The sequence below is a fragment of the Lissotriton helveticus genome, chromosome 4_1 (assembly GCF_964261635.1).
Source record: "Lissotriton helveticus chromosome 4_1, aLisHel1.1, whole genome shotgun sequence".
NCBI lineage: Eukaryota > Metazoa > Chordata > Amphibia > Caudata > Salamandridae > Lissotriton > Lissotriton helveticus.
In genome coordinates this window covers 1737705240-1737717489 of record NC_136063.1, presented here as the reverse complement: position 1 = coordinate 1737717489, position 12250 = coordinate 1737705240, and the positions used below count along the sequence as shown (strand labels likewise).

Here is a 12250-nt window from a genome sequence, read left to right as displayed (position 1 = left end):
CCAAAAAGACACGAGGCTTGCACACCTCTCTGTCGCACTGCTAGATGCAGGAAACCTTTCCTCACCATAGGCCACTCCATGCTGAATAAACCATATTTGACTATTGACACCATATTTAAGCAATTCCTCATTTCATATTTAATCCATTACTTTTGCTGAAAATCACTGCAGAGACAGCGTGATGTCACCATGATTCTTTTACTGAACATTTTCAAATGCCTCCTGCTCGCCCACCCAGGTTTTTAACAGTGACACGCGGGAAGATTCATTGATACGATTAGGCTCATATAGTTTAATTTCACCCAATGCATTTCGAGCCAAGTGGCTCTTCGTCAGGGGTTTGCTGAAACAAATAAAAGAGATCGCTTCACCAACTGCTCTAAACAGACTTTCTGTGTCCAATGGAAATCATAATATGACTGCCCCCTGCGCCACCACCCTCATGAACCCTCACACGCTGCAATTACCCAACTGTGAAGAAAACCAAGTTGCACAACAAAGATGTTACACCCTTCACTGCTAAGTGCGAAACCCCCCAGATTCAGAATTAGAAACGTAAAAAAAATGCTGTACATAAAATCACTACATGCATTGTACCTAACTAATAAAACTCCCAACCTATTAATCAAACCCTCTAAACCGTCTTATAATATCCCCAAAGTTCCTCACTACAGGCCAGATGTAGGTAAATACTATTTACTTATTCTTAAATACCGAATTATACCGATTCGATATTTAAGAATAGGTAAATAATATGTGGGTAATTTTTCGGTAAATTTGACCGAATCTGTAAAATTCGGTATTTACAGAATCAGTATTTACCGATTCGGTAATTGCCATTCATTCCTATGGACCTGGAGGCCCATAGGAATGAATGTCAATTACCGAATCGGTAAATACTGATTCGGTAAAAGTGGGAAAACATTGAAGGGTGGCAGGGTGTCACTTTGACACCCTGTTGTACCCCTTAATTGTGTATGGGTGCACATGTTGCAGACATAAATGCGCTAAGGGCATGTATGTCTGCAACATGGCACGGTTGGAAAAGCAAAAAAAAATCTTTTTCAAAGGTTTTCATTATTTACCACCAACTTGTAGTTGGTGGTAAATAACGAATCCTTAACTGAGGAATGCACTAACTTGAGTGCTCCCTACATCCTAGATTCGGTAATTTACCAAATCCGTATGTTAAGAATTCGGTATTTTACCGAATCCTTAAATTACCGATTCGGTAAAATACCGAATCCTACAAAAATGCCACCTACATCTAAAAAGCCCAATACCGGTCGGTAACGGCCGAAATTCGGTAATTTCGGCCGTTACCGACAGGTATTGGGCGACCGCCATCTGGCCCTACATGTTAATGCCGAATCTCCCCACGTGCTGACTCATTTACATTTCAACTTTTACCTCCGGAGCCACAACCAACAGCCTCATCTTAGCGTGTGTTTTCACTCGATACTAACGAAATATGTGTCAGCGTCATCCCTGTGTATGCACACCCTCACCTATTTGTTTTTTCTACTCAACAGCGTGGCATAAAGCTGCTTCTCTCATGCCGAGTGAATTTACTACATTAGCGCTCGCCCTTACACCTTCTTTCTTTTTTAACTTTTTTTCACTTCTTTCCCTCCGTCTCCTTCCTTTAGATCAGCTAGATAATGCTGCAATGCTGTGGCTTCAGTCGGTTTGTGCTGTGCCTGCAAACGTTTGCAGCATTTGACTCACCTAATCTCTGCGTGTCTCTTGGGTGTAGTTAACATTCTTCAAATGTGTGTCTGTGCTCTTTTTGCTACGTTTGATATGCAGTCCCTCAAAAACCATCTGGCTTGCTAGCTGAGTATCGGTGCACCACATTGTACAGAGTAAAGCACAGTATTGTCGCCACTGGATGTAAGGTTCTTCCTGCCTATAGGCCATGCCTGTGCAAGAGGCCTCATGGAAGGAGCCTTCACAAGCTGGCAGTATTTATTTATTTATTTATTTATTCATGAGATTTGTAGAGCTCATAAATACCTACGGGTGTCTCGGCGCTAGGGACAGCAGGCATAGACCAGATAACAGAGGAATTTATTGGTTGAACAACCAGGTTTTTGTCAGTTTTCTAAAAGCCAATAAAGACTGGCAGTAGCTGTTAGAAAGACTGCAGGAAGCTGGCTTTTTATATGGTAGTGCCAATGTAAAGGAACACCATGCAAAAAGTACAGACGACCCTTATTGATTTATAGGGTTTAAATTACTAATCCCAAATTCTCAATTTGTGGTAGTGTGGTCAAGCAGTTTAGGCTTATTAGAGGATGGTGTTAAGCATTTGTTGTACACACAGTCAATAAATGAGACCCACACTCAAGAAGAAACTCAAGACCAATTTACAAAAATAATACTGATTTTTCAATAATTTTAGACACCAAGATTATAGGAATCGGGTAAGTACTTCAGATGTTATGATTTTTACATGTAAACTGCAGAAAATCACAGCTGTCAGATTTGAGACATGAGCCTCGAACGCTGTAATGTTATCCTATGGGAGTAAAAGGCATGTACTGAAAGGTATACTTGCAAACGGTTGTAGAAGGTATCCTTTAGGGTTAAAGGTGTTTAGGCCCAGGATCCAAGAAACCTCTAGCAGGTCAGGTCGCACTGCCCTGGGGTGTCTGAGTGCAGAGAAACTAGTTGCATTAGTAGCATCGAGCGCTACGCGGTAAAGTTTTTAGGGACCGGTCAAAACGAAAGTCTGCAAGGGGGTACTTGGGGACAAGTCCGTCAGAACCCACAGGAGGGCTCAGCTCTTGAGGGTCTCTTGAGCACAGGGATACAATCTATTTCCGCAAAGGCAGTTGCGATGTTGGCCTCTGTGATCCTGAAGTCCCTCATCGGTAGGTTGGTTTCAGCATCAGAGGTGTCCAGACTGGATGCAGAACAAACCTTTGTGGCAGCAAATGCTCCGGTACCCAGGGTATTGGTGCTGGGCAACTCCTTCAGGGCCTGCCGTTTAGACTCGGCAGGGAGACGGATGGACCTGACCTCCTGGAGCAGCACAGACTTCTTCCTGACGAGATGCTCCGTCGGTGGACCCGATGGTCAGCAATGCAAGGTACAGGGCAAGTGCGGTCCTGCAGCTGCAGGGGATGGCTCCTCCACCCCAAGGGAGATGCTGCTTGGTTGTTGAAGCACTAGACAGTCCTCGACAGGATTCGGCGGCAGCACAGCTTTTGGACAAGCTTGGTCGGTGCAATTGTCGAGATACCAGCAGCAAGGAGGGGTTTGGTGACATGTTCAGATTAAATCCTCAGTTCTCGTGGTGACTGCTCTATTCTGTCCTTCTTCCATTACATGATAGATGAATCCGAGTTCCTGGTGTCAGGGGGCCACCAAAATACTGTATTTAGGGGCATTAAGAAGAGTGCGGTAGTAGCCAATGAGCTACCTACCCCTGGAGTGATTACACCCTCTATATGACCACTTCCTGTGGGGAGTGGGCGTAAGCCTGACCAAGAGTTCCTAGTTTCACCAAAAACAAGATGGTAAAACCCTTCTTCGAATATCCACTTCAGGTTGCCCACCTTAGGGGTGTGCCTTGCCTGATAGTGCGACATGCCTACTGACTAGCTAATTTGGCTGCTTGCTCTGGTGTCAATTGGGCCCCAGGGCAGGGTGTGGTATTCCCCAGGTCTCGAGAAAGCTGGGTCGCATATCAAAGGCATCAGAGGTTTTGAAGCCTCTGGCCTTTGTGCTAATTCACTCGCCATCCTGCTGGAGGAGGTATGATCACCTTCCTTGAGCAAGAACTGTTCCTGACTTCTGAAAGTGTTGACTCTCCCAAGCAGGGGATCAGAAACTCCTCTGCGGTGGCAGGCTGGAAGGGTCCAGTCAGCCAGCACACAAGAAGCCTGGTAGGTTTCAGGGGGTACCTCTAAGGCTCCCTCTGGGCACATGCCATAATAAATGTAGCGCTGGCATCACTGTGGATTTATTAAGAATAGGTGTTTGATAACAATCACCATTATTTTCAGTGAGGCCTTTATGTTGCTGGGTAACTCATAATGACCAGTGCCCAGTGTATGTGCTTAAGATGGCTTCCTGATCACTTGCAATGTCGTGGCAATGGAACCAGACATCACAGGGTCATATCTGCACCCTGCTCATGCAGATATGTCCTCACATATAATTTAGTGCACCCTGCCTTAGGGCTCTCTAAGACCTGCTGTAGGGGCGACTTATATATGGTATATGCAGTGTGCATGGGCATGGCACACAGGGAGTGTAACATGTCTGTTTTCAAAATGGTTTGCACAATTATGTGCATCCTGCACATAATTATATATATGTGCTGGTTGGTTGCTGCTTTTATGTGGGTTCCTTTGGGTGGCACAATACATGCTGTAGCCCTTAGACACCCTCTTTAGTGCCCATGCTCTGGGTTCCAGGGGTACCATTTACTTGGGACTTACAGGGGTACTAAAGTCCTTGCCAGTTGGGTTACAGTTAAACATTTACCTTATTTTAGGTAAAGAGCACTGGCACTGAGGGCATGGCTTGCAGGGACCCAGTGCACTTTCAGTCGAAAAAGCATCAGTACTATGGCAAAACATAGGGTGACCATGTCAAAAAGACTATCTGTCTTTCAGTACCTGAGGTTTTGTTCCAGGTGGACCATGTTGTCATGGTTCAGAGAAAGGGTGTGAAGTGCAAAGGAGCAAAGGATCCTTTGGCATCTACATCAGACTCTGTACCAGAAACTCAATTAAGCCTTTGAGCAAAGCTCAGCTCCACATCTTGGCTCAGAAGCGCCAGCATCCATTGCATTAGGGGGTCAAGTTTGCTTTTCCTTCTAGGTGTGGCGCTGAAGAACAAGTTACTCACCTTCGGTAATGCCTTATCTGGTAGACACTCTTATCTAGTCGCAGATTCCTTACCTTAGAGTTTTCACCAGACGTCAGACTGGATCTGGAAATTTTTTGTGACCAGTATCCCTACACGCCGGTAGTTGGCGTCATTCCACTCCACGTGGTGTAATCTGTGCCAAAAGTAACATGTGTGGTGCCTATATAGGGCCCACCCCAGCATGCTGACATCAGTTTCTTTTCGTCACTTTCCATACTAGGAGCGCAGAGCCACTAAGAACACTTGACTATTGATGTGCAAAAACTAGGGCCCTGAAAGGGAAACAGCCTTGACCCTAGAAATCTGTTTGCAGGGAGGATGTATGGGTCGGTAAGGAATCTGCAACAAGATAGTCTGTACTAGATAAGGCTTCACAAAAAGGAAAGTAACTTGTTCATCTGATAGAGACATCTAGCTGCAGATTTCTTACCTTAGACTAGATACCCAAGCAATACCTTCCCAGAGGTAGGTCTGCAAACATGATTTAAACCAGAAAGTCCTACAGGACCGAAGGGGCAAAGTGCCCATCCCACAAAACCTGACTGTCTATGCAGTAGTATTTGGTGAATGTGTGCAGCGAAGCCCACATTGCCGCCTGGCAGATGTCTAGGACTGGAACCCTGTGTGCTAACACCAAGGTTGCAGCATTTGCTCTGGTGGAATAAGCATGCAAACTCACTAGGTCTGGCTTCTTGGCCAATGCGCAGCAGATCTTGATGCAGACCAAAATCCATCTGGAGATGGTTCTCTTCTGCTTCTCTTTCTTGGCCCGACATACCTCACGAAGATTTGATCATCTACCCGGAATGGTTTTGTGGGGGTCACAGTAGAAAGACAATGCTCTTTTTGGGTCCAATCAGTGGAGCCTCTCCTCTTCTTTAGAGGGATGTGGCTGGCACAAAAGGTAGGCAAAGTGATGGGCTGGCCTACGTGGAACAGGATGACAACCTTCAGCAAAAAAGACACTCAAGTCCTAAGCACCAGCTTGTCTGTGAACAAAGACACATATGGAGGCTGCGATGACCACGCCTGCAGTACACTGACCATCCAGGCAGATGAAACTGCCACTAGAAGGCCATATTTATAGTTAGAAGACTAAGAGGGCAGGTATGAAGCGTCTCAAAGGGTGTGCACCTCAGAAAAGTAAGAACCGAATGAAGGTCCCATTGAGGCATTACAAATATAGTCGATGGAAATGTGTTGGAGACCTTTAAGGAACTATGTACATTAGGGGACTTGAAGAGGAAAGGTTGATCGCAAGAAAGCAGAGATGGCAGATAAGTAATCCTTTAAGGTGCCCATTGTAGAGCCCTGCTGGGCAAGGGTACAGATAAACAAGACCTGACAAACAGGGGCATTAGAGGCATCAATCTGATGCTAAGCACACCATGCTACAAATGTATTCCACCGGCCGGCATATACCTTCTTCGGGAAGAAGGTCAAAAGCTGTCAACTGTATCCGCTCAATCATCACGCATGAAGGCAGAGCATTGACAGGTTCGGGTGAAGAACCCTGCGCTGCTGTTGTGACAGCAGATCCTCTTGACGGAACAGACTGATCGAAGGACCGATGGCCATCCTCAACAACTCAGGGTAACAAACTCTCCGAGCCCAGTCTGGTACCACAAGGATGACTTAGGCCCGGTCGTTCATGATCTTCTTGAGAACTCTGGGCAGGAGTGGTATGGGCAAATAGGCATACAAGAGGTATCAGCTCAACTTGAGCTGAAAAACTTCATCAAGTGAGAACTGTCTTGGAAACTTCAGCGCTCAATACCAGTAACATTGCGCGTTCTCTGTGTGGTGGCGAACCGATCTAACCAAGGCTTTCCCCACTGTTGAAAGAGACTCTGCAACACTTCCGGATGTAGACTCATTGTTGATCCGCTAGGCATCTGCAGCTGAGTTTGCTTGCATTAGCATTCAAAGATCCTGCCAGAGTGCCCTGATGTTCCAGCCATGCCCAGAGGCACAGGGCCTCTTGGCAAAGGGTCCTCGACCCCACCCTATGTGTTTTTTGCATTAACACATGGCGGTGGTGTGGTGCGTGAATATTTGTACCAGCCTTCCCTTGATGGAGGGCTAAAAGGCTTTGAATGACAGCCAGACCACTTGGAGCTCCAACAGGTTGATGTGGAGATCGGCTTCTGCCGGAGACTAGAGGTCTTTGATATCCACTTCTACCACATGGTCGCACCCATCCCATGAATGACATATCTGTCACTAATGTCAGATCTGGTTTGGGAAAGGAGAGGGGTCTGCCGCTGACCAAATCACGGTTCATTAAACACCACTGCAGATCTATGAGATCTGAAGCATGTCGGAGAGATTCCCCTGATGCTGAGCCCACTGGAGCTTCAGGCCCCACTGCGGAGCCCACATATGCCAATGGGCATGAATCACAAGCAGGATGCAGAAGGCCATGAGGCCCAGCAGCCTCAATGTCTGTCTCACCGAAACCCAGGATAGAGGCTGAAACATCAGTATTATAGCCTGAATTTCGCGGCTCACCATACGAGAGGATAAGCCTGAAACTGCACTTTGTGCAGAACACCTCAGATGAAGGGGAGCATCTGAGAAGAGATCAGGTGTGACTTCTGCACATTGATAGTGAACCCCATGAAGTGCAGGCGGTCCGCCGTAGTCTGGAGGTGGGAGACAACTACTTGGGACGACCCCACCTTCAACAGCCAGTCGTCGAGATAGGGGAAGACTGTCACCCTTGATCTCGGCAGATGAGTTGCAACTACCGTCATCACCTTGGTGAACACTCGAGAGCCACTGGTAAGGCCAAAGGGCAGCTCTGCAAATTGGAAGTGCTCATAGCCCACCATAAACTCCGGGTAACATCTGCGGGCAGACAGGATGGGGATGAGCACATAAGCATCTTACATGTCCAACTCTACTATCCAGTCTCCTGGGTCCAGGGCAGTCAATACCTGTGTGAGTGTAAGCATTTTGAATTTCTCCTTTTTTCAGGAAGAAATTGAGAGGGTGCAAGTCTAGGATAGCATGAAGGCTTCTGGCCTTTTTGGGAACCAGAAAATATCGGGAATCGCAACCACAACCTACTTCTGATGCTGGCATCCTCTTTATTACTCCCCCAGCCAATAGAGCTGCTACTTCCTGGAGTATCAAGGATAGATGGTCCTCTGTTAGTCTGTCGTAAGTGGGTGACATAGGTGGATGGGTTGCTACAATGTGAGGGAGTAGTATCATTGGACATTCTGGAGAACCCTGGGATCTGTTGTTATTGACATCCAGTGGTGCAGGTGATCGCATATCCTGTCGCCCACTGGTTGCACGTTATGGTCGGAAGGCAAACTAAATGGGCTTAGAGGCTGCGGCTGCCGGGGCGGCATAGTACTGGGCCGACCTCTGACTGCCTGACTATGGATACCACATTTTCAGCCACGCAGAGGCTGGAAAGCTTGCAGGCCATGGTGGCTGGGTGAAGACGCAGCTGGGAGCCCCTTCTTTGGCAACAAAAGGCTGACTGAGGTTGGCAGGGGCTATGGAAAGGCCAATGGGCCTGACTGTAGCCCTGCTGTCCTTGAAGCACTTCAGCACTGAGTCTGGCTGGTCCTCAAAGAGACGGGAGGCATCAAAAGGCATGCCCATAAGTAAAGCTTGGATATCCCATGAAAAGCCAGCTGTTCTCAGCCAGGCATGGCACTGTAAGGCCACCAACAACTAAACCGCTCCTCCCCGGGAGTCAGTTGTGTCTAGCCCACATCTGATTGTAAACGCAGCTGTGTATCTCCCATCAGCCATAGCCTGAAAGAGTATGGCCCGGCCTCCTCCAAGATTAGGGGCAGCACCTTTGCAACCGAATCCCTATGAGAATGGGAGTAACAGGCCAAAAGGCCTGCAGTGTTCACACACTGCAATACCAGGCTTGTGAAAGAAAAAAATGTCTTTCCCAATGTATCCAGCCTCTTGGATTCTGTATCCAGTGGGGTGGTAGGACATGCACCAGGATTTACATGGAAGGTGAAGGCTTGGACCATCAAGGTCTCCAGGGTAGGTTGTTGTGTGAGGAAAAAGGGCCCCCCAGAGGCTGGGTGATGGTGGTTTGCAGTTTTTCTGTATGCTGGATTCACGGTGCCTGGCTTGGACCAAGCCCCAAACAGGACGTCCGTAAGGGCTACATTAAATAGGAGAAGTGGTTCTGAAGTGGTGACTTCTAGTTGAAGCACCTCGTCAGGATGGTAGCCTTGACAGCCACAGAGGGCAACTGAAAGTCAAGGACCTTGGCCGCCCTCCTTACCACCATAGCAAATGTAGCACCCACCTCTGTAGCCATGGTAGGAGGAGAGTTCAAGACAGTATCTGGAGAGGTGTCCAGTCAACTGTCATCCACCAGTTCCTCACACCAGTCCATGTTGGGGTCTAGGGGCTGATATTCTTCAGGATCAGTGGTCCCTCCTAATCTTCTCCAAGTTCTAGCACATAAGAATAGGGCTCAAGCTCCAGCCTGGAGGGAATTGCTCCATTTGGAGCCGGAGTCAGCATCGGACGACACCCCTCCGGCTCCATGTCAAAGTCGTGGATAGGAATGGGGACGGCACCGGGAGCGTCAACAAGGGGACTGTCATTGTGGAAGCTCGGGTTGGTAAAACCGGTGCCAGTTTAGATCTATCTGTGGATACAAGGGCCTGACTGTGGCGAGAGCCTGCCAGCCAACAATGAACTAGTAGGGGCCCTTCTGAATCCACCGCCGACCCCACGTGGAGCCGAACGCCACCATCTACTGCTCACGAAACATTTCCGGATCCAGTCTGACACCTGGTGAAGGAATATGCAGCTAGAAGTCTCTGTCAGATAATCTGCTTCACCAGAGCTAAGGTGTAATTGGTGGCATTCTCTAGGCATATACAAGCCATGGATATATGCCATGCAGCTATGTGGGACATCCCAAACAAATTTGCACACTCTACACTACACTCTGAAGACTTCCAGGAGAAATGCAAAACTTGGCTTTGAAGGTCTGAAAAATCTATTTGCTTAGGCCTAAGCTGTTCATTGCTGTCTTTATCCTCCTTTTCTGATTTGCATTTGCTGTGGAATCTTCCTACAGTCTGGTAATGGAAATAAGTGAGGACTGAAGCATTTGGTGATCCTATTATTCTGAGTCTGTAGATTCTTACCTGTTATCAACACCCTCTTGATGACCCCTCAGCCATCGTTAAGAAGTCACCACTGATCAGCCCCCTTTTTAAACTGAAGGCAAAAGTGAGGTCGTGATGTGGAAAGACAGACACATGTCATTTAAGATGTATACATACATGGTACCGGCGTTCATAGCTCTGTATTAAAAAGTAATCAGAGCCGTTAGACGGCGCAAATACCCATAAGTTGCTGATAAAAAAAGCCTACAGACTAAGAGTAATAAAGTTTTAGAAACTGAACCGTGTTCCAGACCTTCTGTGGGTCATGGGCAGTACCGTTAAATGTACAGTCAGCTCTAACAGCTATCATTGAAGTTTGCAGATGTTGTAACATGGTTCTTATTTTCAGTTTTCATCAGAAAGTTGCCAGCCAAATTCTGAATCCTCTGTGACCTGACTGTTGTACATTTGTTGAAACCCATGAAAGTGGTACCATAAACCGTCATTTCAGAGCACATAGGCTTACCATTGTGAGCAGATTGGAAGAAGTAGTGTTGGGGTCACTGGGCAAGTGGTTTTATGAGACAAGCTGCATAGCATAATAATAATAATCCATATTTGTAAAGCGCACAATCACCCGTTAGGGTCTCTAGGCGCTGGGGGCCGTCGGGAAGATTAAGCAAGCTATTGCCCAGAGTCACATGGTGCTGGGCTAACCTGCCGCCGGCGCTGGGGATCGAACCGTGATCCCCAGATTCCAGCGTCAGTCGCCCTGGCCGCGGCGCCACACCTCTCCCCTACACACAATGCTGAGATGTTGGTACACAGAATGTAATGAATACATTTATACATTCTTATAGTACTTACTGGCATGCTAAGATGTTACAGGATGTTCCTATCCAGTTTAACAATTGATACAAAAGCAGAAAAAGGATTTACTACAAATTTTTCAGAATGTCTAATGCGAATGGACAGTGGAATTCACAACTTAAATACGAACTGAAACTCAGTAATACATAATGGGGCAATTCCTTTTTTTGTGAGTCATTTGTAGGTTTGTCTGTATGTTGGTGGGCAAAAATGGAACAGAACTAGAATTGCATAAAAGAAGGAGTTAATAAGATTTCTGGTTCCATGTTGTGCCATATCATCATACAGTAGTTGGTCTTTCATGTATGTACTATGTGGTATTTCTGTAGCCCTTGCCTAGAAAAAGTCAGTGGTTTTGGGCAGTGATATATTTGAATCCATGGAAGGCTGTTGCTCTTGTTGCCATCCCTTCCCCTCCTCTGTAATAATAATGTTGGAGTCTCACCTTGAGGAAAATATTGATCTGACTGCTGTGTCCTTGATGTACAGGGATCTCTAACTGCAAGTTCCACTCAGGGAAAGCAGAGGTGGTACTTCCAGAATTACTTTTGGCGCTGCAAGACAACCATCCCTTTACTGCTGTGGTGAACCCATCCAGGGCTGGACTGCGTGAGTATTGCGCCACTTACTTTTATAGCCATTCATTTCCAATCAATTACAATATTGCACTGCGTGGGTGTGGATTGGGTGTTAATGAGCTTGGAGAATGCTCTTTCTCCAACGGTACACCCTATACAACAATATTTCTGTTGTGTTGGGGCAAGTTGCACCAGTACTCAGTGAATCATTTGTATCGTTTGGTCTGAATTACATACAGCTCTGGCTATAGATTTGGAAACGCAATTAGCCAAACATAAATCGACAGAAAAAGAGGTTTGACAGCACAGGGAAGGGCAGTAGAGTAGAAGAGAGCGAGGAAGAGGAAAATAGGCTCTGAGCGTAGGATGAGCGCATAGGAAGGAGCAGGGAAGGGTGAACAGTGTAAACCATTGGCATACTGGGGCCACTTCGCATTTATTAAACTAAACGCACAGAACTAGGAGGGAATAACTAAAATAAATAGAGCAAAAGTGAAGGGGGTGGAAGTGGTAGATGATAAAGAGCAAGAACAAGAAAACTGGTTTAATGGGGAACAACCTACGTTTTGTTAAGGAAATAAATTGAAACCAAAGAAATCTAAAACGAGGGATTCAAACCGATTTGCTTTTCTTTTCAAATAGTAGGTTTCAAATCACTTAAATGTGAACATTTGATTTGAAACAGATAAAATTTAAACTAATCCCATAAAATCGATCAACTAATTATACTTCATGACCAACTTATAAATGTTGAAAATAGGGCCTGCCTGGTTAGACACTGTTGAACGTGGATTACTAAAGGCACAC

General features: G+C 46.4%; 1 protein-coding gene across 2 annotated transcripts in view; it reads left to right on the top strand.

Annotated features, from left to right (window-relative positions):
* TRMT2B (tRNA methyltransferase 2B) overlaps positions 1 to 12250 on the top strand; it is a 191308-nt gene that overhangs the window by 171278 nt on the left and 7780 nt on the right. For both annotated transcript variants that reach the window (XM_078688409.1, XM_078688411.1), the window contains one exon: positions 11355 to 11474. In XM_078688409.1, the coding sequence (XP_078544535.1) occupies positions 11355 to 11474 (120 nt within the window). The remainder of the gene's footprint in view (positions 1 to 11354; positions 11475 to 12250) is intronic.